This window comes from Linepithema humile, chromosome 5 (genome assembly GCF_040581485.1).
Source record: "Linepithema humile isolate Giens D197 chromosome 5, Lhum_UNIL_v1.0, whole genome shotgun sequence".
In the NCBI taxonomy this organism is placed as follows: Eukaryota; Metazoa; Arthropoda; class Insecta; order Hymenoptera; family Formicidae; genus Linepithema; species Linepithema humile.
The window spans coordinates 5,717,895-5,744,350 of record NC_090132.1 but is presented as its reverse complement, the minus strand read 5'-3'; the positions used below and the strand labels follow the sequence as shown (position 1 = coordinate 5,744,350).

Genomic DNA, 26,456 nt, shown 5'->3' with positions numbered 1-26,456 from the left:
AATATTTACACTCCTTAATGCTTAGCTTCTCAAATTTCTATTAAATATTAATAATTATTATTTGCATTAAATAGAAAAATAATAAAATTTTGCTGTCCAGGTGGTCAGTCAGAAAAGATTATTATTCAATCAAACGTACATTTATATTAATTTATTCGTCTCACGATACAAGATAGATCGTACATACTTTTTGGTGGTTGAAAAAGGTTGAAAAAGCAAATATAGTAGAGTTCGATTGGATTCGATGCACGAAATATATCGAAAATCGGACAGACGAATCTTCGAGGGTTGTTCTTCATAATCATTTCTTTTATCTTTTATCTCTTCGCATTTGTTATACAAGGCGTGCGAAATACAAAGGTGTGTTACGCAGGGCGTTTTCTTTTCTTTTGTATACGTAACAATGTGCGCTCGCGCGCGCGTGATACGTGCGTTAGATTAGAAAAAATTGACTTGTGTGCGTTCGATTGAATCCTTTCCCGTTTGCCTTTCCATGCCTTCTTCTATCTTCAATTCTTTACAAATCTGATTTGTTTGCATTGTCAATTTTATTGAAATAGAGTCGCGACCGCCCTTAGATATAATGCATTATATCTGCTTGTTTATTCTAAATTGTTTATATAAATTATTATAAACAAATAAATTTCATTGAACTTGCTTGGCATATTTGGCAAGACGGGTATGTTATTTTGATCATAATTCGTCGCTTCATGGCAATCTAATACGATTGAAATTTGGACCACAATACAAATTTAACATTAATTTAACATTAATTTCTGTTTTTAACCTTCCTTATTTTTTATCCAATTATTAAAAGCCAAATGTTGATGTTAGTTACGAAGAATTCGTCAGCGTCGCGTAGAAAAGTCGTACAGACATTACATATGAGCAAAATAAAGTCAATAAAAACATTCTTATGTTGAAGACGATACAGAGAACGCTTTCTGAACGAGAAATACAGTTGCTTACAATTTTCACTCGCAGTAAGTTTGAGAATAAAATTTGTTTTTGCCGAACCACATTTTTTTGTTTCGAAAAGATTGCAAAGTACAGCATTTGAAAGAAGCATTTTTGCTTTTGTCACATAAGTGATACGTCCAGCAAAAAGAGTCACGTTGACAGTTCTTTAGAAAGTGTAGAATTAAGTGATGAAAAGATAGAAAGAGGCTTTAGCCAATGACGAGTAAGAAAAATATTGTATTATCAACCTTCCGGTGCTCGATCCGTTGTCGAAGCAACGCCGAAGCGGCGCGGCTGCTTTTCGGAGAGGAAAAGCACGTAATTAGAGAATTTTTTAGAGCAATTTTATTTTAACTTGCATTAAAAATAACCTTTATCGTGACAATATCTTTAGAGAGAAAGAGATTAAAGCTCGATGTTCTTTTAATGTTGAGTATATTATTGAGAATATATTTTACTTCTGTTCAATAATTTGATTGGTCAATATCTTAGTAATTAATGTTATTATTCGTTGTACATTGTTCAGAAGACAGAACAATTTATGCATTTTAATAAATTTTTATGATTTTTATAAAAAATATCTGCTCTAATTTGAGAAAATAGTAAGATTTTTATTTTCCTCTCAAATTTGTCGCGAATCAATTCTGCGTAATTAAAAAAATTTCCATGAGCAATTTTGATGACTTTCTCTTTATATAGAGGTTGTTTGCGAAAATAATTCGATTCGAGGAAAGCCATCATACAATATATATTTATATTTTTATCATGGAAACTTCAATTTCTGTTCGCAATTGATACTCGACAGACGAAAGTCAAGTCGCGCAACCGCAAAGAAAAGCTATGTTCTTTCAGGCTATCCAGCATTTGTGCTTTCTCTCGGAAAATTCCTAAACGCTCGCAATTGCGAGAGTGACATACATAAATATCCTCCTTGTATAAAATAAAGAACTTTACGGTCGCTTCGGTGCTGTTTCGAGCTCGACGAGATAGCTTTTAAATATTTATCCTTAGTTACGTCACACCGACGTGTTTTACTGTTTCCGCGCGTGCTGCATCGCCTTGCTCTACATCTTTCCTTCGACACAAAAATAGTTCTGATATATTTTTCTTAATTCTTCTTCCATTACATTCTTCTTTTTATTCTCTTTTATTCTCTTTTTCTCTTTTTTTTTATTTCTTTTTATAACCAACACCAATTATATTCAACACGATTTACATTGAAATAGATCTGACAGATCTTTGGGATGAAGGCTAGTAGAAAGATAGGCAGAAAGGTAAAGTGCGTGAGAGACAGTGAAAGTCGACGATATACCGCAGGGATGGATTTTTTCCTTCTCCTTCTCTTCCTCGACCTTTTCCATTGACTCATAAGATTAGTATATGTCTTGATGGCGATTGCGATGCATCGCCGTTATTTTCTTTTCTTCTTTTCTCAGCGCGTAATGCGCTTAAGTGGTGGCGAATCGTTGTTTCTGCTTCTTCACAAAGTCGAGGGCCATTTTGTCGCCGATTCGGGTTTCCAGTATCTGAAGGATCGGATGATCTAGAAACGAAAAATACAGAATTAAACTGCACGAGAAATAAAGCATTGTTTTAATATAAAAATAAAGTAAAATTCTGTTTTGCGTTGCCATAAAATCTACATCTTTAAATATTTATAGATTTGCAGATTTTTAAATGTGTAAAAATTTATCGACATCCGAATATCCATGAACTGGGAGATTTGTAAGTCATAGTTTTGTCAATTTTGCCATTCGTAAATCCTACGTGAAATTCTATAACGATTAATTCGCCGCTCACTTCGATTTTTCTGGTGCATAAGTGGTAATTCTTGATGCTTGAGGCCGTGGAAGTTGTCTATACTGGTGTTCGTGTCGACGACGCCAGGAATGGTATTGAGTCCTAGGAAAGCTTCCCCAGCGAAATCGTTTGCCGTGAGAACATCGTGATCCATCACCGTGAAGAGAACCATTGCGTTAAGATCACGACATTGCTCCACGCTCACCGAACTTAAAATGAAGTGTATGCACATGTATTAAAATTACTTAAATGCCACTTATATCAAGATACTGTCTTAAAAAATGGATATAATAAATATTAAACTATGTTATATGTTTATTAATATAAAATAAATGCCAAATCAATTAACAAGCTTCTAAATATATTATTTGGAAAATAAAGATTAAATATATGACGTGAGATAATATACTCACAATTCAAAACATTCATCAAACATGGGATTTAGAGTTTTCTTTTTGACATTAGTCTGTTGTTCGGCGCAATGCTCGAACATGCGTCGTGGCAGCAATTCGATTATCACGAAAGGATCGCTAAATCCATTCGGGTCTAATGGTATCACGTCTCTGGCATTTATCACTTCGACGCAAAGAGAATCGTGATTCAGATAAGCCCGCACCGTCAAAACTCCATATTCATAGCTAGCTACGTTTAATTGATCCTAAAAATAAATATACTTAGTTTTGGGACACTTATTAATTATTTATAATGATTATTGCATATTTTACCAGAAGGCGTTGCTGATAATATCGATCGATCAAGAAGGTCGTGTCCATTTTATGATACTGAAGACGCTCTTCCGCGTTCATGAAACTTTGACGACGTAACAATTCCAGAGGCAAGCCTTTGTCGTCAGAGTTAAAGAATCTCACTAATAAATCAAGCGCTTCGTGCAATCTTTCATAAAACATTGCTGGTTTATCCTGCAAATTATTTTATTGTTTATAATTTAGTTTATAAATATAATTTAGTTTATAAAAATATAATTACCTCGGCATTTCCATCCATTTGATTACTCAATTCACTAAGAATCACCTCCCAAACATCTTGGAGAATGCGATTGAAATTCGCGACGAGTAGAGCTGAATTAAGTGCCACCAAGTGAACATCTAAATATTCCACAAGAGGTGCTATGGCCTCTGTGGTCGGTAAACTGTCAGGAGACCAAGCCAAGTGAAACATCGCTTTCTTTAGAGGTGGTCTCATCTGTAAATCAAATAAATAAAATTATTTGGAAAATTGCAAGCAACTATTTTGATTTTCCATGACAAATGTATTCTCACTCGCATGTTGTATAATACAATACGAATTATGATCGCGTAACTTTACAGTATACGTTTGCTAGCACAATCATTGATGGCCACAGCGATTTTATCAGCAACAATAATTATACTCGCAGACTAATAAACGCTAGCGATAATTTAAACGTAAAAAGTAAATTACACTGCGCCGACCTGGTAACCTTTTTAAAAAATAACGAGTTGATTGATTTAGATAGCGATAACAAAAAATATATATAATATTTATGTATAGAATATATACATATAACAAAGCTATAAATTATACAACAAAAAGAATTATAATTGCGTCACTTTAGAAATCCAATTTAAAGCTTAGGTAATTTTTATTTTACTTCATTTACATCCATGTCGAATTTCTCATACCTTCGTTCCGATTCGCGAGACTATCTGATTTATGAAGAGCAACATTTGCCCAGGAGTTTGCTCCAACGGTGTTATTAAAGCGTTTCGCCACTGTATTCGAGCAGATTCACCGGCTTGATTTTCCAAAGCCGTCAAGATTTGTTCCACGCGTAGTTCTTCGCCCAAAGTCAACAGCCATCTTCTCACATATTCGAGACCGTTGATAGCTACGCACATCTGAAAACAGAGTGAATTATCAGTTAATAATTAAGCATCAAATTCACAACTTGTCAAACCGTTCATACATTTCACGTTCACAGTATTTTCAAAAATGTATATCTATCGCTATTAATTTTACAACTCTTTTAAAGACGGAAGAATAAAAAATACATAAACTCAAGAAAATTCTAGAATTTATAGATTTATTAATTCTACGATGCAAAAACATTGAAAAAATTTATAGCCCTGATTATTTCGGAACATACGTATAAATAATATATAAATTTTGATATGCTTTTTACATAAGCCAGCGCTAATAAGTATACTTATGCTGTATAACGTATCATGCTTCGCTTGTCGTGCAAAGTTGTAACTGCATCTAATATCTGCAGCACGAGTTGCTTGACAAAACTATTTCGCGAAGCGGGAACTACTGTTTATACTAAGCGAAGCAATCTCTACCTGAGCGATTACCTCATCTGTGGTCTTATACGGTGTATGCTCTTCATAATATCCGCTATCCGCCAGCTTTTGATGCGTTATCTCTGCATAGTAAGCCGCGGAACTGCATATCGCCTATGGCATAATTATGAGTTTACACACTATGAGACACATTCAAAGATGCAGATAATCTTATTACATGTTATAAATCATTATAATTCATTTCCGTATCTATTAAAAAAGGCAAGTTTTAAATTGATAGTAAAATTTTATAAATTACATATAAGCGATATTAAGTATTGCAGAATTATTGAAAATTTGTACACAATACTTTTGTCCAAATAATTGATGTAATTTAAATGTCAAAGCTATTAAAGAACAATTGCGATTACTTACGTCAACGACTTTTAACACAAAGTTATAAGATCCAACCTGATCCGGCCACGCCAGTTTCTTCCAGAATTCTTTAATCTATATATTATATTAATAGAAAATGTATAATATTATAAAATCAATTTTATAACACAATAGTAATTATTATTATTTTTCATTATTGTTTATAATTCAATTTAATTTTAAAAATAAAGAAATTTGACAAAATTACCTGATAAAAGCACGCGGTGGCGTCGATCGCCGATGTACAATGCTTAACGAAATACTCCCCAGTGCAGATCCGATCGAGTTCCGCGGCTCTTCGTACTCTTTGAATTGCCTTGAGTTTCGCCAAATCCAGCCATTTGTCGATAGCTGGTCTGAACCATTCGTGATATTTGCAGATCGCCAAAGTTTTATGGTCCGATTGCGGTAAATTGTCCTTCATGCTAAGTAATGTAAACATTATTTAAAATAGTTGTATTGAAAAGTATTTTAATGTTATAAAAGCAAAGCATTATAAGCTACAATAAAATTATATTAAAATAATATGTCAAACATTTATTCTAAAAGATAATTTTATGTAAAAGTTAATTGATATAACATTAATGAGATTTACGTTACGAAATCTTGGAGTGCCAGATAAAGCTCGAATATCGGTGTCCCTATCTCGGCACCGGGTGGCAGAACATATTCTTCGTCTCTATTTTGATGCAGTTGTAGACAAGCAGTAGTGACTCTTGCACCAAGCTCGTTATGCATCTGCGAAGGCGAGCGTTTCAATTACACACGATTTCTTTAATGATACAGTCAATCACTCAAGCGGAGAAAGTATTACTTCTTATATATATATATTTAAGCAACGTTATTGTATTTTACGGTAATATTTTTGACACATCGCATTAAAATATGTCCAAATTACAATTGCGCATCAAAATTAGCTACTCAGATAACTATTATAGTTGAAATCAAGTTCTCATCGAAAAAAGAGGAAATAAATAAAGTTGTGTTAAAAAGGTGTACATGCCTTTTTGAAATACTCTGTACACAATCATATATAACAATTTATATATAATCCAACAGTTTGTCTAAACTTCAAATATTAAGAAACATAAATATTTATAGAATAGCTTCTATTTTAAGTCTAAATATGTATGTTATAATTTTTATTTTAATATTTATTTGTATCCAATACGTAATTATATGTATATGATATGTAAAGAGATATGAAAAAATAGCGATAAACTTTAATATTTCTTTGTACTAACTATTGTTTTATGGTTTAATGAAAGATTATGTCTTGATATCAATTAATTACAAAATTTGCCGAAACTAATTTCATGCGCTACCCTGTATATGTATAATCCAGTGTAGCAATTTGTTGGATCATGTATGCATCGCTTAAATGCCGCTTCGTAAATCCTAGAGGATTTGCGGTCTTGACGAAATTTGTATGTGAAGCCATTAAAGTTCAATCTTGTATGTCGCGGTAAATTCTCGTGTTGCATACGGGTCGCTGATGTGTGACGTTCTGCGACTTTACTCGAGAAAGAGGTCTCGAGAGAGACGCCGAATGTCGTCTGGTGATGTTGTTAACAGGGATAAACGGGAATTGCGCTCGTACACGCAACAGACGGTCGACATTACAAAACTTCTGGAGTATCTCGACGACAAACTGTCTGGAGAAGAGCATTAGTCGAAAAAAACAAGATACGCACCAAATGCTCGGAAAGTTTCAAGTATTCTCTCCTGCGTTGTAACAGTGTACAACTTACCCGCGAGAACTATCACAATAGTTTCCAGTTTCATAACTAGCGTAACATTTGGTGAATCAAATGCGCAGACAAAAGTGTAATTTTATTAAAAGCAAAAATCTGCGTTTAACTTTGATTTAATTCAATGCGATCGAATTTAATTCTCGATAGAACGAGTGGATGTGATTGGATCGATAAGCATGGAGCCTTAATCAAGCTTTCAACTTGAATTTTTCTGCGGAACAAATTCAACTTCAATCCTTGCGAAGGAAACTTTTGCGAGGGAACAGAGTTTTATGGCGTCTAGAGAATAAATTTAATCAAGACTTTCGCGAAAAACGTTGAAATTGAGGATGAGTGAAGGCATTCCTGGAAGTGCAAAAAAATGTAAATCACGCATCTTTGATATTCTTATTCACTTTACAAAATGTTAGTTTAATAAGAAAAATGTACTTTATACTGTTGGAAATCTTTTTATCTTTAAAATTTTTGGCAACAAAAATTGAATTATTTTCCAATACCAATTTAGATTTGAAAATATCTTAGCAATATAAATACCATATAAAAGAGTATTATAATAAAAACATATAATCGATTGTCAACCATATTATTTTACTATGTTACTAAATTTATAGTCTTGATTAGACACAGTAAGTTTTCCAAACGATAATATAATCTATATACAAGAAATTTGAACAAATTTTAAGAACGACAATTTTTGTGAAACTATAACCGTTATCAAATTCGCAACTAATGCGAAAACCATTTATACCGCCGTTAGAAGTAAATGCATAAAAGCAAATGAGAAGTGCGTCATTTGCTAAATTGGCGAGCGCATGCAATCGTTATGTGTCAAATGCAGCTGTATCTCACTAGTGGTCCAGATAGAAGCATGCAACATGCGATAATTTTTACTCGTAAAAATTACTGTATTGCAAAGGAGGAATGTACACCAACGGCGGGAAATAAAGGACCAACGAACGGTAAATTGCACGAGGCAGTAGTGTGCATCGCCGTCTGATCTGACTGTAAGGCGAAGAAAATTCGACGTTGACTTGTGCATAACGGAAGAGCAAAAAAGCGCAATCATATCGCTGACGATTAGATGACACTGAAACGTGCATGTTTGATGTAATAATTAAGACGCTGAAATTGGCGCAACAAATTCCTGAGACAATTAAAGCGTTGTAAAATATATTTATGTATTGCTGCATATAATTGGCGCAAAACGCATCTCTTGATAATATCCGTAACGTATAGCAATGTCAAATGGAGTTATTTTAATTGGCACACTATTGCCCGTCCTGTGCAGTTTGTGGGTATTTATTTTGTATATATGTGTGTATATAGTTGAGAAAATGTGCTCTTTTTGTGTCAAAAAACTATGTATATAAAAATTCAGGTTCTATAAAGTCGCGAGCTTGGTTTACCAAACGAAATAGATTCATCATCTCGAAATTAATATATAAATAATATACATACAATAAAATGTATTCAGCAATTACTTATTAGTTCGACGACATTTGTTTTTTTAACTGCATACTCATACTTCTACTACTTTCATTATTTATTTTGTATATACCATAGTATAGCTATAGGATATATTATAGCTATACTATTTCACAAAAAATAAATTTTTCAATCAATAATCAACTCTTCAATGAATATGCAGATAAAAATACGACGGACGTACGACGATAATTTCGATAGTTTGCAGGAAATTCGAAGAGTTGAAGAGAGAGTAATAGTAAGGTGAGAAGAGAGAGACAGAAAAAAAGAAAGAGAAAGAGAGAAAGAAAGTTTAATATTTTGTGGTGGCGATGAAAAAAGTACCTCGGAAGTGTTCTCCATGTGTTTCGCCACGTGTTCCGCCAGCTATGGACAAACATCTCGTGTACAGTAAAATCGCGCTGACCTGATGGACACTTATAATTCGTTGTCGCTTTTTCTCAACCTGGCCTTCAGGTCACTGCGACTAGTTTATTTACAGCGTGTCCAGTACAACATTACTACAATTTTAATTATTTTATGATTCGTTTTTATTGATTTGTAAATTATCATTAATTGTACAACATAACGCACAGTTAATCTTTGACCTCTATTCAAATATCTTTATAAAAGTGTATAAATATATATTTGGGACACTCTATATATAAACGGTAATATGTATTGTCATTTCAATGCAAGGACGTCGACCGGATTTATTTATAAGTAATTTTAATATTCTGTTGAATTAAATGATAGTTTAAAATCTTCAATTTTTTAAATATACTTGGTGTTTTTGTTCTCAAATAACAGCTTTAAAAAAATTATGGGATCTTTTTTGTAAGCACGATCGACGTCTCGAATAAAGCGTTTAAAGCCAAACATAGCACATCCAGCTTGACGACACAGTGAATAAAAAATAATGATGTGTTATGTGACAGTGTGTCTTTGACGCGACATCGTTGCAAGATTACAAGTGAAAACTTATTTATATAAGTCTTTTATTGTCCGTTCACAAGGAACATTTTTGTCACTTGCATTCTTACCAGCTTTTCCAATTGCTTATAAACTGCAGAGAAATATGGCACACCATTTGTGCTGAAACACAAGTTTAATGTATCGTTAGACAAATTATTTGTCTTGTCAAAAAATATTTATAAATTATATGTATTAGAATACATTTGTCATAGTCTTCGCAATCTTCAAATTTGTGCAATAATGTTATTTCTCACAAAATATTACTAAACATATTATTAATGGATTTAAAGAATAATAAAAAAAATATTAAATAATTTAGTATACTTTTTTGGATTTCTATAGTCTTCTGATGTTGTTAAGTATACTATTTTCTAGTTTAAATTTTATATCGACTCTTGATGCAAATTCTCGAGAAACTTACCTTTCAAAGAGACAATTATAATATAAAAGTCCCTGTTCCAGATCGACCAATAATGCGGTTACCAAGTTCGTGAAATCTTGCAAAACTCGGTCGATGTCTTGATCAGGTTCCTGATCGTGACACATCGTTTGTTGTCTGGTATCTTCGTACCTGCGAAAAGCCAATTAAGTCAAATAAAAATTCTCTCTCTTTTCTTTACTAATTATGTTTTAAGATACTTTAAAAAAATTAATAAACGCTGTTGTTTCAATTAACATTTTTATAAGAAATTAATTTACCACTCAAGAGTTCCCTTTCTAAGAGCGGTGATGATCTCTCCTCGGATTTCCTTATTAAAGGGGCAACAAGTTCGAAAAGCCTTTGTATTTGATAGAAGTCCCAAGCATCTATATAACAATTATTCATATCATTTTATGCATTAATTACATCACTCAAATCTTGAAAAATTATTTTTCACCTACTTTTTATCATAATTAATTTTTTAATATTTTCACAATTACATAATATATTTATCGTTATTTTTATGAAGACATTGATTTACCTAAGCAAGTAATCCAGCTTCGATATAGTCGGTCTATGTAAAGGCGGATAGAGGACTCGATGTTGTCTGACCTTTTTTAAAGACACCTCCAAGAAATCATTGAAGGAATCCGCCAGACATTGTTCTGCGTCGCGCGACAGAGTTTCAGTATGCCATCGATTGTCAAGTTCCTAAATTTAAAATGCAATTTAAACTTATAATTATTATTTGTTACACATTATATATTAGTAATATTGTTGCGTGTAAGACAACAAAATGTAATAATGCGGTTGCTGAAATTACCTGCAAAAGACGATGAAGCATTCGTGGATCGACGGCGGATTGTCTGGAACTCGCCACCCACCTTATCACGGACTGCTGTAATTCAGTGACATCACCTTGCACCGCGTGTTGGTGTAGGATTGTCAGTGCGGTTTGCGGTAATTCTCCAATGAAGTCTTCCTAAAGAATACGCACGTGCGTATAAAAATATGCCTTACTAATGTTTTAATAAATGAATGATCGATAGTATTATCTCAAAACGCAATGCATATATTCTTTTTACATATATTAATTTAATAAAAGTACGATATTATTTTATATGTAATTAAATAAAAACAATTTTTCTTTTTTAATATTAGAACGCGGAAAAGTTTAAGGTTACTAAATTATTTATCTTTTATTTCTTTTTAGAATTTTAGAGCAATATTTATTTAAAATTTATAACACGATTTCATGTTACATGTTTAATAAATGTGAAAGCACGGTATACTGTATTATATCGCATGAAAATTTATAACGCTGTTACGTGAATAATCTATTATATAAACACGATTTCCACGTAGATCGGATATATTCGTGTTACACAATTATGCGTACCCCTTGTTTGTTCATTTCATGATTAAGGAAAACTGTGTACAGCCTTTCCTGTTGCCTTAGTTCACCCCAATTATCTTCCTCGGATGTTCCACGGTCCTCCCTCGTCGACAACCATAATTTCAGTCTGATTCTACCTTGGATATTACTCCTTTGTGTCCGTGCCTCAAGTTTGTACCACTGATCTACTCCAGTGCTCGGAATATCCTATGTAATCACCACATATGCTTGTATATATCTGTTCTACAACTTTAACTTTAATATGTGCATACCATATTTTCATACCATCCAATTATTGCAATATTATTTAAAATATATAATGCAAAAAAATGTTTACAAAATTATTCAATAATAATAATTACTCTGAATAACTAAGTTCAAAGGAGAATGTTAAAAATAAGTCGATTTTGGCCTATCGTGTGGAACCAAAACTACAAATAATTTCTTATAGATTTTATACCGTAAAATCACGTGGTAAAGTCCGTTTTATATCTGTGCGAAAGAGACACGTCTCGTGCAAAAGGAATTATAATATCTAATTGTCAATATAGCAGCGCTGTCAGAGCCATCATTGACGTCGTACGGTCAGAGAATAGCCGCCGAATAATTCCCTTGCTCTGTATAAACTCCAAGCAATTATTATATCTGTGCGAGAGAGACACATCTCGTGCAACAGAAATTATAATATCTAATTGTCAATATAGCAGCGCTGTCAGAGCCATCATTGACGTCGTACGGTCAGAGAATAGCCGCCGAATAATTCCCTTGCTCTGTATAAACTCCAAGCAATTATTATATCTGTGCGAGAGAGACACATCTCGTGCAACAGAAATTATAATATCTAATTGTCAATATAGCAGCGCTGTCAGAGCCATCATTGACGTCGTACGGTCAGAGAATAGCCGCCGAATAATTCCCTTGCTCTGTATAAACTCCAAGCAATTATTATATCTGTGCGACAGAGACACATCTCGTGTAACAGAAATTATAATATCTAATTGTCAATATAGCAGCACTGTCAGAGCCATCATTGACGTCGTACGTTCAGAGAATAGCCGCCCAATAATTCCCTTGCTCAGTATAAACTCCAAGCAATTCTTATATCTATGCCAGAGAGACACCTCTCGTGCAACAGAAATTATTATATCTAATTGTCAATATGGCAGCGCTGTCAGAGCCATCATTGACGTCGTACGGTCAGAGAATAGTCCCCAAATGATTCCCTTTCTTAGTATAAACTCCAAGCAATTATTATATCTGTGCCAGAGAGATATGTCTCCTGCAAGAGAAATTATAATATCTAATTGTCAATTTTGTACGTATCATACAGCAATGTACGTATCATTCACATATTGCATTATGTGTATTCAACACAAATCACGGCTGAAAGAAAAACATATGTCCACAAGAAAAAAGCTTGCACACTTCTGTTCACTCAAGTACATCTATAAGTACATGTGTTATTATACGAGAAATTGCATTTTTTATGGTCTTTTTCAATTTCTCCGTACTTTTTCCGCTGTCTAGAGGAAAACGGACTTTACCACGTGATTCTACGGTATAAAATCTATAAGAAACCATTTGTAGTTTTGGTTTCACATCATGGGCCAAAATCGACCTATTTTTAATATCCTCCTTTCTGTTGTAGGAGACGTGTCTCTGTTGCACAGATATAATTGCTTAAAGTTTATACTCAGCAAGGAAATCATTCGGCGGCTATTCTCTGACCGTACGACGTCAATGATGGCTCTGACAGCGCTCCTATATTGACAATTAGATATTATAATTTCTCTTGAACTGGACGCGTCTCTGTCGCACAGATATAAGAATTGCTTGGAGTTTATACTGAGCAAGGGAATTATTGGGCGGCTATTCTCTGACTGTACGACGTCAATGATGGCTCTGACAGCGCTCCTATATTGACAATTAGATATTATAATTTCTCTTGAACTGGACGCGTCTCTGTCGCACAGATATAAGAATTGCTTGGAGTTTATACTGAGCAAGGGAATTATTGGGCGGCTATTCTCTGACTGTACGACGTCAATGATCGCTCTGACAGTGCTGTTATATTGACAATTAGATATTATAATTTCTGTTGTAGAAGAGGTGTCTCTCTGCCACAGATATAATAATTGCTTGGAGTTTATAGGGAGCAAGGGAATTATTCGGCGGCTATTCTCTGACCGTACGACGTCAATGATGGCTCTGACAGCGCTCCTATATTGACAATTAGATATTATAATTTCTCTTGAACTGGACGCGTCTCTGTCGCACAGATATAAGAATTGCTTGGAGTTTATACTGAGCAAGGGAATTATTCGGCGGCTATTCTCTGACTGTACGACGTCAATGATCGCTCTGACAGCGCTGCCATATTGAGAATTAGATATTATAATTTCTGTTGCACAAGAGGTGTCTCTCTGGCACAGATATAAGAATTGCTTGGAGTTTATACTGAGCAAGGGAATTATTCGGCGGCTATTCTCTGACCGTACGACGTCAATGATGGCTCTGACAGCGCTCCTATATTGACAATTAGATATTATAATTTCTCTTGAACTGGACGCGTCTCTGTCGCACAGATATAAGAATTGCTTGGAGTTTATACTGAGCAAGGGAATTATTCGGCGGCTATTCTCTGACTGTACGACGTCAATGATCGCTCTGACAGCGCTGGTATATTGAGAATTAGATATTATAATTTTTCTTGCACCGGACGCGTCTCTGTCGCACAGCTATAATAATTGCTTGGAGTTTATACGGAGCAAGGGATTCATTCGGCGGCTATTCTCTGACTTATACGGGAAATTGGATTTTTCATGGTCTTTTTTTTCAATATTTCCGTACTTTTCCCGCTGTCTAGAGGAAAATAGACTTTACCACGTGATTCTACGGTATAAAATCTATAAGAAACCATTTGTAGTTTTGGTTCCACACCATGGGCCAAAATCGACCTATTTTTAACACCTTCCTCTAAATTTAAAATTTGTAATTATTTTTTTAATTTCAAATTTTATTTTTACAAGTTAAATTTATGAAAATTCCGCCCAGCGTTAAAATGCCAAAGTTCGATAATGATTGAATTATGAATAAAATAATTACCACTAGAGGAATGTTCACACAACCTAGAAAGTCATCTTGACTTCCAGTTCTAGCACTTTGCGCGATTTGTTTGAAAAATCGTCCGAGTCCTTTCACGCCTCTCACTTCATTGAGTTTGATTACCGCGTCGAACACCGAGGACTCGTCGTCGTGGTCCCTAAAAATTATCAGCGCAAACTCGCCTGATTAAAACTTTTACGTATTTATGTAAAAATTTTTATTCAAGTTGTAACAGTTATGTGATTAATTATCCTTTATCAAATAATAATTCCGTTAAAAGTTTTAGAAATTTTAAGACAATATATTAGCGAAAGTTTGTTTCTTTAATGCTCAAACATTGCTTAAAAAAATTGATTGAACACTCACCATATATCCAGATGGAGAATGTCCGTGCTGACGTCGTCGATGTCGCTGAAACAAGCATTGATGGACGGTTATGCGCGAGTACACAGATTTACACTATTTAGACTAATAAAGGATCGCCATTGCGAGCAGCAATTACAAGGGGGGGGGGGGGGGGCAAGCCCCAAAGTTTTCGCTTACAAACGGAACTTCTCGTTCCATCGCGGGCTCAGAGTGTGCGGCTTCACGGAGGTAGCTCGTATAAACTTCGCAGGTAAAGCACCGCTCAAGGATTCGCGGTGTTCCCGTCTGCTGTGCTCCTTGCGCTTAAACGAAAGCCTGAAACTGATTTTGAATAAACAGTTTACTAACCGTTGTCACTATTAATTCAACAATTCGCCCTAATCCTTTTCTTTTATCGCAACAATCGCTGATCATCAAGTCTTTTAGTTTAACTTTTAAAACAATTCAACTTACCCCTCTTCCGTTATCAAATACTTTATCAAATATCTTCATGACTAATTGTTAACCATAAATTTAAAAAAAACTTTTTAAATAGACGACAAGAGTATAAACTTATCACCGTACATTTAACACTTTAAAGTTTATATTCTAAATAAATTTACAGTAATTATTAAATTTTCTTAGAAACAATATTGCGCCTTCTGTAAACCTTTTTTCTTTATTTAATAAATTTTAATCTATAATGTTTATTGTAACTGCAATTATATTAATCAAGCATTTGATAATATTCTCACAAATCTATATTGTATTGCATTGCAACACTTCTACAGTGAAAATTTAATGCTAATTGACAAATTATGTCATCGTTGAGAAGTAGGACAGGGTTTCAAGTTTTCCTCACAAAGCTTCCAGATCTTCTATGCCAATGTGCAGCATGATACTCGCTGTCATAGAATCCGGATGGAATTTCGTGCAGTTGACGCAGCTCGTAATTCACCGCCTCATAGACGTCGCGCGTCTCACTGCGGTCCGTAATGTACTGTTCGCTCTTGTTGTCGTTGCATTAATCACTTTGCTTATACCACCAGATGGCGAACGTAATAATATAGAAAGATACACAGTAAAATGCTTGCTCTCTCAATGCTTTCGTCTGTTCTCTACCCGGAGAACTATGTTTGCCGTACAGAGAACTTGCTGTATCCGGCGCGTCCATTGTGCATCGCATCGCATTGTCGTAAATGCCAGAGTTAGCTTGAAATGCACGTATCATCGCGCGATACGCGGGTTCGTAATACGCTAGATTGGCGTATCCAGATTGTTCAGCTTTAATTTTCTATTATTCAGAAAGGATCATAATGGATGTAATATTGCGCACATCCTTTGTTAAAAGATAGATAAAAAATCTGGGACACTGTATCCGCTATTTGCTTGTGTAGAATTCATTTTTATGCATCAATATATAACTTTACTTGCACATCCACAAATTCAGAGATCTACATATATTCGCGATTATAATTCATATTTCAAAAAGCTAGAATTTAAATTAAATTATTTTAAATAGTATTATAATAAAAAATATTAATAACAGCAATTAGAATAATCTTAAATAATAATTATTATTTAAGAAACGTATATACATAAATTTAATCTACAAATTTACATATTTTTAAATTCCCAGATGTTATAAAATCCCGAACTTAAGATTCAATTTAAATTCATAGGTTTCACAGGTCTACATTCATGCAAGAAATCACCAGTTAATATTCTTTAATATTCACAACGTAACCTCATTTCACCTTTTCAGTTATGCACATTTTGCGACATTAATTGCTGTTCTCAGGTGTGCACTTATCTTAAGTAGTACGTCGCTGATGTTTCATCATGTTGCTGATAACGACAGACATGCGGCAATATTTTATGATAAAGGACAACTTCGAGAGAGAGCTAACACGGTCGCGTCATCAATATCAATAAGAGATGACGGTCTTTCGAGGCAGAAGATAATTCAAATCAAAGGAGGAAATTCGATTGAATATCTATGGCATTTATATATACTTCCTACAAGAAATAAAGAATAGAATTTCTTAGCCGTGAGCAGAAGCAGTTTTATTCATGAATAATTAACACATCTATCGTCAGACTAAGTTAAAATTCTACTAAATGTTTCTAGAATAAAAATCATATGTAATAAGATTTGCTCACACGTCTCACACTGCTCGTAATATAGTAATTGATTTGCCAAACAAAAATTGTAAAAATTACAACAATACAAAGCGTCTGCATTTTTATGCTGCTCAGCGCGAAAGTTTAATTGGCCATCTCTTCCGCGCTTTCACACATAAACTTACCTATGGTGCTTTCGAAGCTTCTCGTGGTGCGAGTTCTCGTTCTCACCGCCGTCGGACAGGGCGCGAGTTGTTTGTCTCGGGGATGCTGGGGGTGTGTGCGGTGAATGCGCCGTTAAATTCGTTTGCGGACTCAACGGCGCACCTGCGTTGCCGGGCTGTATTCCCAACATGCAATAAGGGTCGCTAAATCCTAAGGAAAATAGCAATATTCTTTCGGTGAAAAGGGCTTTATGTAGTCTCTATGTGAATCATAGATTTGCGGTCTTATTGTTAGTTCTATTCATTACGTTCCAAATTTAAAGAAACTACAAGTTTCAAGTTGCAAAGGTTTTTGTTGGTTTTAATGTTAATCTTTTCCCAGCAAAAATATACGGTAAAATCAATGTTTATCGCAGAGTTTAAATTTTCAACTATTAAGTAAGCATCTTGATAACAAAGTTAACGCAAAGCCTGAAATTAAAATTTTGTAAAAGCAAACTGTATTTTAAACAGAAAATTATGGTTTCGTTATTTGGTCGCAGAAAACTCAATTTCGCGGAAAATTTTTATTTTCAATTGCTTATATACTCCGAAAAGTAATAGCAATCCGAAATGCGCGAAACGGAATCAAACGGAAATTTTACCATTGACGTCCTTTGCCTCGAGTCCATCGGCTTCAATCACCACTACGCTTAACACAACGATAGGTGGCTGCAAAAATACATAAATCATGTTCCATTTATTTTTATTACAACGCCAGTAACGATATTTCGACGACATTTTTCGCGGAAAAGTGTCACAGCAGTTTTGAAAGGAAAGTCAATAAATTGGCATACCTTTTCTTCTGAGGCGATATTGAGATATCGGCGATGTTGATCCGGCGGGACTCCGAAGGCTTCCTGGGCGTATCGATATAGATCCTCCTTGTAATGCGCGTATTGTCCAGTACTGGCGCCTACCGTGTTCGCAATCGTGTAAAGAACTTCTATGTATAATTGCTCTATCTGAAAAATACATTCCAATTTCTTTTTAATATTTAAGATGTAACAAAACATGCTATATATGATTAATATTTTTATTAGGAAAGATTGATATTTGATATCACATACTTTGTCTTTCATAAATTTTTAGAGAATATAGAATAATTATTGTTAAAAAATTAAAATCTTGCATGCATTTTTTTGTTATTTTTAAAAAGAAAAAAGGAGTATAATGTATTCAATTATAATTGCACTAATTAATACATCAAACAAATTATAATTGCGATAATTAATACAATCAACCAAATTTTACTCATAAACATATATTAGAGTACGCATTTGAATTTTAATTATCAGAGAATAGGCTCTCCTATAAAAAAAAAATCTTCAATAATAAAATATATTACTACTTCTTTCAGACGCTCTTTGCAGCAGAAGCTATTTTATTACACAATTATAATGATTAAAAGCAATTTATTCAGCGAGATTGCTGAAGCACAGCAAATTATTACGAAAAAAAATATATGGCAAATTCCGTTATATACATAGTGATTAAGTTGCGAGTTAAAGATTTCCTTTGTCTTGCTGAACAGCTGCGCTTCTCTATTCCCTTTTCACAGACAGTACAGTGTTCATTATACGAAGAAGAGATTACAATCTCATTTCACGGAAGATAGGGTATACCAATCCAAGAACCTTCGCGTCTTTGCAACTTGACTAAGTCGTGCCTTTTAGCTCGTTAACGCATAAGCACCATTTAATTATTATTTTATCGAGATAGTACAATATTAATAAATGTAAAAAGATTAATCATTTTTTATAAAAGTTCCACAACATTTTCAATTTGTAAGAGAAATTAATAATAATTTTCAAACAATTTGTTCGTTCATTAAAATATAGCTCTATTCGTTCATTTTATATTCCACGTTTCGTAACATATCGTATATTCAAAGCGGTCACAAAGAATGGTCTGTTTATGAATAATTACTGCAAATAAGTACAGTAATGTCAGCGGGGAATATTTCCCGGACCATGTCATATTCTGATGTTACAAAAAATTTTTTCTCGTTTTTCCTCTCGCTAACAAAGACACCGTTGGATTTTCGCCCATTATTCTCCAGAGCAGCACAACCTTTACGCTGCATCGAAGATACTGGAGGGGAAATAAGGATGAGAATTAAAAAGAACGGCAGAAACATTGTATCCGAAGAGAATAGAAAGGACGAGACGAGAGCGCTAAAATGATACGCAGAACTTGACACGAGGACGTCGTTGAAAACTCGCGAGCTCTCGTGGAAATACTATTTACTTAAAAGTGTTTTTCCGCTTGGATATTTATTTTGCTTGGGTCAAGAACTTGCGAAAATGCTGTGCGAAATTGTGCGGATATTTAGGAATTCATAACGACAGAAATTCACATACTTCACAAATAGCAAAAACAGTTTTATGATGGATAGATTCATAAATTTATCACACATATAGATTTATAAATTTTTGTCTTTATATATATTTTATTTCAGTAGAAAGAAAATATTCACAAGATGTGGTCCACATTACGTCCGAAATGCAAATCAAAATGTAAATGCGAATGTAAATCCGCAATTATTTTTATTAGGAGAAAAATTTGCATGCTACATTTAATATTAAGTTTTTCAACTTAAACTTATAGCTGCTTTTCTATAAATGTATATAATATAATCGGAATAGCGTATTTTCTATTAATTCCGTTAGATTTGTAATTGCGCGAATCAATAAATAGCAGCTAAGAAAATGCACGGACGATTGGATTTGAAATCGGAGTTTCGAGATTTAAAATCGGAACGTCGAGTTGGAAATACGAGCTTTATTCATCCGCTACTACAGTTGCAAGTCGAAATGACGATGGTAGAACTCTCTTTCTGCATTTGCCTGTTATTTCGATCGACGAGCGAACGCGTCCGTCTGACCTGTGCGCACTTTATCTACTTAGTATAATACTTCAAACGGAACGGACGTAACTACTCGTCCGCATGCAAGCCTGGTGCAATCAGAATGACGCGTGCTAAATGCAACAGCGCTATACCACACGCAATTCGAAAATACGGAAAATCTTACCAAAGCGTAAAAATTTTACCAAAGCTTGTAAAATAACAAATAAATGCAGACTAAAAATCGTAGTCTGCAAATATTAGCACAAAAACCATCAAACAAATTAAAATAACGAAAAAATGATAAGACAAATAAAAATTATATATTTTTATAGCACACATAATGTGAAAAAATATATCATATAAAAAAATTAAAAAAAGTTATATAACGGAATAAATTATTAACCTCTTTTTTACTAAGTCGATACGATTGCGAAGATGAAGTTGACTCTCTGGACGGCGGTGGCGGTTCTTTGGCTCTAGCTTCCACTTCCTGACGAACAACAAGTCTTCGATTCTTTTGTTTCCAAGATAACGCAGTGAAGCTTTCAAAGAAGGATCCATCTGTTTCTTGAACACTATAATGAATACATTAAAATCAATAATAATAATAATTTCTTATAAAAATTTATAGTAAAAAAATAGATTCGTAACAAATAAAATATTATATTTGAATTTATTAAGTATGCGTATATATGTGCTTTTCTCCGCTTTACTACCTGTCTTGCATTTATATTCGTGCAAACATTGTAATTCTAGATAAATGCAAATATCAAAATTGCATTAATAATAATGAACATTAATAAAGCAAGTGTATGTCGCCATTTGCATCTGTTATTAGTTAATAATAACATGAACAGTTTTTTAAGCGGATTCAGATTCAATTTTGTTATTTATCCGTTGCATAAACAATGCATTTCCAAACTAGCCTACATATAATTAAAAGACATTGTTAAACTTTTCTGTTTTCCCATGGCATACACATTTATAATGACTGAATATATACAATCCGTTTGTAAGTATTCGACAAGCGAATAAAGAAATTTTACGATATATCAATGCATTTTGTATAAATTTTAGTATGTTCTCATAAATAAAACCCATTCGTGCATCAGCTTATTACTCGGCGATTTTTTTTACCATCGCGTGTGTACCCGGTTTCACAAGCTCGCGAAAACTGTCGATTGCTATCGACCCTCCCTGCGTTGGAATTTTAACGTCATGCGATGTATGTGCGTTTTGAATGAGAGCGGCAAACAAGTCAGTAAGCCTCTTGAATAACAACTTGATATTTCGTTAAACCATGTGTCTATTTTTTCACATTTTATCCACCATCACTTTTTTGTAAATAATATTTGCTGTATCTAATATTAATTTATAGAATTTTATATAAAATTGTAACTTGTGATAACAAAATTATTAAAATCTAGTAATAAATATTTTTATTTGTAATCTTACTTATTATCTATAATTTTTTAGATAAAGATATATATTTATATATTGTAATATCTATTTCAACAATAATTCCATAAATATCAATGTGATAATCCTCCAGCATCAGGAAGAGAAATTAGCATGGTTAGCTTATCAGTGATTAATGTGATATCTTTTGGCTACCAGTCAGCCATGACTCTGTGGTCTCTGTCAGGAAATAACGTTTTCCCGTTAACGCGAGTTTGATTGCTGGAATCAAGATGGTCGAGCAGTCTCGAAAACGTGGGATTAACAGAGAGAGATTGTTACACAATGTGATGGCGCAAACCTATAATTGTTCCAAGATGATAAGGATCCTGGTAACTTAGTAGATATCGCAAGAACATGTTCCATGTGCAGTCGCTCGCAATAAGTCCACGCCACACAGCATGCTTCGCTATTTCATTTCTTGCACATTATCTTATACGATGTACAGCAGAAACCAAAACAAGTTCTTCGTAGGTAGAAGCGTTTAAATAAGCTACATTTTTTAATTTAAGATTTTTCTAGCTTTCTTTGTTTATGACAAAATTTTTCCTTTCCTTACATGTACAATAACCCTTATAATATTCAGTCAGCAATGTATCATTGTGTATTACTAGTGTATAAGCCGCTGCTATTTCATAGCTTGCTATTAACATATTGATTGCCACCTCAGGCCGTTGCAATCATTTCATTTTCTGACTCTACTCGCACTGTAAGAGTTCACAATCTCACATAATGTATTCATATCATAATGAAAAATCTTATCCTGCAGTGAGCTGTGTTTCAAGCCTGCATTGCAAGATAACACGCAAGAAAACCGCCAATAAAAACACCCTTTGAGTAAGATACAGCTTGAGACTTAAACCATTCGCCATTTACATAATGCACGATATAATACACCGATGTTTCCTTTTATGGCTTTTATAGTTCATAAATCAACGTTATTAATAGACAAAGCGACTTTAATATTCGAGACATTCTAATATTTTATAATTAAAAATGACAACATTATTAACCATTTTCCTTGTTAATTCAATTATAATAATTATGACAACTATAATTAATACAATTATAATAATTAATTCAAGTTTTAATTAAATCAATTATTCTGCGACACAGATGGCTCGTTTTGCGTATCATTATGTAATGGCTTAATTAAAACGCAAAGAAAGTATAGATTTATTTCGAATTGGAAAGACATATATGTATATACATCCAATGTAATTGATACATCTAGTTGACAGTTTCTGCAATTTCAAATGATATCGACATTGCAACTAATTCCAACATTTTTTTCTATATAACTTATATTATTTGTGTGGAGTTTCTATTGTCAGAAATATAAGGTCGAGATAAAGTGGCGGATGCGGAACTTAAATCAGGTGCACAAAGGCATATTGCCAAGACGACACGAAGAGGACAATAATACTGTCACCGAAGCTTTTTACAAGAGACTGGCAAATGCGCGTTAAAAGAGCTGTCTGCAACGAGGGAGAAAAAACGCTGCGGAAGAGTACAACAAGCCGTGGGGGCATCCCCGTAATGGAAACCGAAAGCACACCAACGACATTCTTCTTATCGTCATTCTAACGTCGAGAGCAGTTCCGCCCCGCTGTAATTTGATCAGTGTCGACTTTCCGTTGGAACTTTAGCACTCAACTTTCAAAGACCGCTTTGTAGATTACGACCTTTTAATTAAGGAAGAGAACGTAAGCAATTTTTCTCACATTAGTGCTTTTTTTTACTTACTTTAATCTATTAGTAAGTTCACATTTTTCTACTCTCCTTTTTATTTCCAAGAATTCCATAAATTTTGTAACTCAAATTCAGAAACAAAACCAAACAAAATTTCCATTATACATCTGTATTTGCAGTTTTAATTACTTATTCTTTATATAAATTTTAAGTTTTTTTTATTCCATCATAAAACTTTTTATAACCTTTTTATTCAGAGGCAGAATGTAATATTTTAATACTTACTATATTTTTTATATTTTTATTTATTTTTTTTCTGTTAACAATTAATTCTAATGTTAAAAACTGATAAAGCATTCGATTTTAATGTATGTCTTTTTTTATTTTATATCATCAAATAAAAAAAAAATTTGTGCATGGAACCATGCGCTGTAATTAGACTTTACGTGTTGCACGACATTTTCAGCGCTGCAACTGATAACCAACCTGTAACTTGTTTAATTGTTATTTAATGACTTCTCTACTACTTGCTACAAAGTTACACCAGTCCCCTGCCGTTTTTCTTGAAATCAACCGCGCGGCGATAAATGAAGATAAGACCGAGCAATAAGATCCTTACTAAACGATAAAATAAAATAGCTTAAAACAAAATAAATCGCACGAACATTTTTGTATATCGTATCATAATTTGTTGATCCTATAGAAATGAATATCATGAAATATTATAAAATATAACAATTTTGAAAACATATTATCTCGATTAATTATTTGGGATATTAGATTATCTCATAAATTGTTTATAATGTTTAATTGTTTATAAAACTGAGTTATAAATATTTTTTACAGTTAATCAGAAAAGGTTATTAGTTGCTGTGTAAGTAATTAAACAAATTACTCATAACACACGATATACGAGTACATGGATCATACAGTTTTATATAACTATCAACGTATAAAATATCAACATAATATATTTTTAGTTTAAACAGTTTATGTAATACTATTTGTAAAACGTGCATTTGGAAAGAACGTTTATGTAATTAGAAATGTACAGTAACAAAATATTAATTATAAAAGCATATATTTCTCCATTTCAGCACTTTTGTTATGCTAAATAAGGCTTTTCTTAACGAAAGCAGCGCTCCTTTCGCTTGGCAAGGCAAGCAAGACATTGCAAAGCGTTGAAATAGGCGTCCGCTTAGGAGAGATATTCTACCTCTCGGGATTCACACCTCGTAAGTGGGCGTGAATATTTCACAAGGATTTTCTTAGTCTCAGAATCGTACATTCTAGTGAAGTCCCTTGTCTCTGGATATTTTTATCGTAGGTTCTTTTTTATACAGATTTCATGATTTATGCGAGTGAATTTTTCTCCTATTGTTTTTTTACCGAGAAAACGAAATTGTTGAATTATTCAACAAAACCACTCGACTAAAATGTTGTATAATGTATTTGTTATCAGCTTTAGTCTCCTTTTCGTCTCTTCGCGGTTCTCTTAATTTTACAGAATTCCATGCATCAAAAACAGTAGTAAACTCGCATAATTGGAATCCATGATAAAGTGGAATAGGCAAAACTCTCCGTTTGAACAGTCCGTTTGAAGAGGTTGGTGACTTCTTGTTCCGTTTTCTCTCATCAAGAATTTACATAATACAATGTACCGCATTGAAATGCAGTTGCAAAAATTTCAAATCATCCTTGTTACTTGTTTATAAATTCAGTAATCTACATATTTAAAATTTTACAAATTTATAAGACCTAGAACACATTGCAAATATCTTCCCCTTAAACTTGATTGTAGAAAGTTTGTTTTAGCAATAATTTTAATAAAACCCTTGCTTTAGCAAAATATATCTTTCATAAAATTTTTATATTTTGATTATATTTTTAATCTTCGTATTTTTAAAATTATATAATCGATTTTTACATTAACTTTTGGTTACAATAACTTTAATCCTATAGTAACTTCAACAATCGAGAAGCATAATTTCTATTAAATTTTATTTATTTGAAATATATATATATTATTTTGTGTATAAAATTTCAGCTCTGAAATGATATTTTTCAAATTCTGTAGGTTGTTGTGAAATTTAGTAGCCGGAGATGCAGTGGAAAATGAGGGATGTTGCTAATGCAACATACACAATCTCTTACGCTTCTAAGGCAATCTTGACCTTGTCCGTGCCGAGTCAGATCCACAGACGAGAGAGGAAATAAGTGGGAACACGTCCTCGTTACGGTGGACGGTCAGCCCCGATATCATATTTCAGGAGCGCGCCTTCTCTTCCAGCTTGTTAAGCGCGCCCCACTGCGCTAATTTATACAAAGCGACAGGGCCGTATATTCCGACGGATACGGTATTAATAAACGGCCCTTGCGTATCTCGGGAGGCCATCAGGGGTTGATTTTAAGCTCCTGACGTGCATGTGTATCTTTCGCTGCGCATGACGTTCCTCGATGTCGTGGGCGGTTGAAACCGATTTAATCCTAGCTCTGTCCCTTTCGCCCTTCAAATTAACCCTCAGCAAAAGTATTTTCAGTAACACTCTAAAGGACCATGGATTGGATACATACGTTAATATACTACCTTTCAATCATTTGCTTAAAATACAGGTCCTCCTCTGATAATTATAATATTGCTAGAGCATTTAACGTTCTATAAAATTCTTATAGAGTTACTTGCTTTTATGATAAACATTTAATTTGCCTTATTAGTTCTCTCATAATTGTTACTTAAATTTAACTGTAGTAAGTTATGATAAAAACAAGTTTATAATTTTCAGAAATATCTCTGTGGAAAGCACAAAACAAAACAAAACAAATTAAAAGCAACTCATGATTAGAAATAAAGTGCAAAACATCATGTGTAATTTGTGTAATATTCGTTGCATTCCTTTTTTCAACAGATATCAATTTTCAAAAAACAACAAATATGGAACAATGATGAAAATCAGCGAAATATGATATTTGAAAGGTTTTCTTTTAAGCAATTAGCAACTCGTGGAAAATAAATTACTCGCAGTAAATGCAAACTGTTCTCGCATTAACAAAATGTTACATCTACCTTTACCGTAAATGTTTATAAAGTCATTATTTTTCCATAATAGCGCAGTCTCTCCAATTCCTGCAATTTTTCGCAGATTATCGAAAAAAAACATTGATTAGTACGATAAATCATATTATCCGATGAGATAACATAAATTGTTTCAAAA

General features: G+C 33.5%; 1 protein-coding gene across 5 annotated transcripts in view; it reads right to left on the bottom strand.

The window, feature by feature from the left end:
* Positions 1-136: 136 nt before the first annotated feature.
* Positions 137-26,456, bottom strand: part of unc-13-4A (BAI1 associated protein 3) — an 84,587-nt gene continuing 58,267 nt past the window's right edge. For 3 of the 5 annotated variants that reach the window (XM_012363499.2, XM_067355728.1, XM_012363500.2), the window contains 24 exons: positions 20,498-20,669; positions 18,041-18,208; positions 17,849-17,915; positions 17,226-17,415; positions 15,115-15,258; positions 14,938-14,982; positions 14,572-14,728; positions 11,470-11,673; positions 10,894-11,052; positions 10,612-10,781; positions 10,349-10,456; positions 10,071-10,220; positions 9,718-9,769; positions 9,020-9,061; positions 6,052-6,194; positions 5,665-5,881; positions 5,457-5,531; positions 5,082-5,195; positions 4,422-4,637; positions 3,748-3,963; positions 3,486-3,680; positions 3,174-3,418; positions 2,761-2,969; positions 137-2,503 (listed from right to left, as the gene is read on the bottom strand). In XM_012363499.2, the coding sequence (XP_012218922.1) occupies positions 2,409-2,503; positions 2,761-2,969; positions 3,174-3,418; positions 3,486-3,680; positions 3,748-3,963; positions 4,422-4,637; positions 5,082-5,195; positions 5,457-5,531; positions 5,665-5,881; positions 6,052-6,194; positions 9,020-9,061; positions 9,718-9,769; positions 10,071-10,220; positions 10,349-10,456; positions 10,612-10,781; positions 10,894-11,052; positions 11,470-11,673; positions 14,572-14,728; positions 14,938-14,982; positions 15,115-15,258; positions 17,226-17,415; positions 17,849-17,915; positions 18,041-18,208; positions 20,498-20,669 (3,553 nt within the window). In that variant the 3' untranslated portion in view covers positions 137-2,408. The remainder of the gene's footprint in view (positions 2,504-2,760; positions 2,970-3,173; positions 3,419-3,485; positions 3,681-3,747; positions 3,964-4,421; positions 4,638-5,081; positions 5,196-5,456; positions 5,532-5,664; positions 5,882-6,051; positions 6,195-9,019; positions 9,062-9,717; positions 9,770-10,070; positions 10,221-10,348; positions 10,457-10,611; positions 10,782-10,893; positions 11,053-11,469; positions 11,674-14,571; positions 14,729-14,937; positions 14,983-15,114; positions 15,259-17,225; positions 17,416-17,848; positions 17,916-18,040; positions 18,209-20,497; positions 20,670-26,456) is intronic. The other 2 variants (XM_067355729.1, XM_067355730.1) reach the window with 2 other exon arrangements.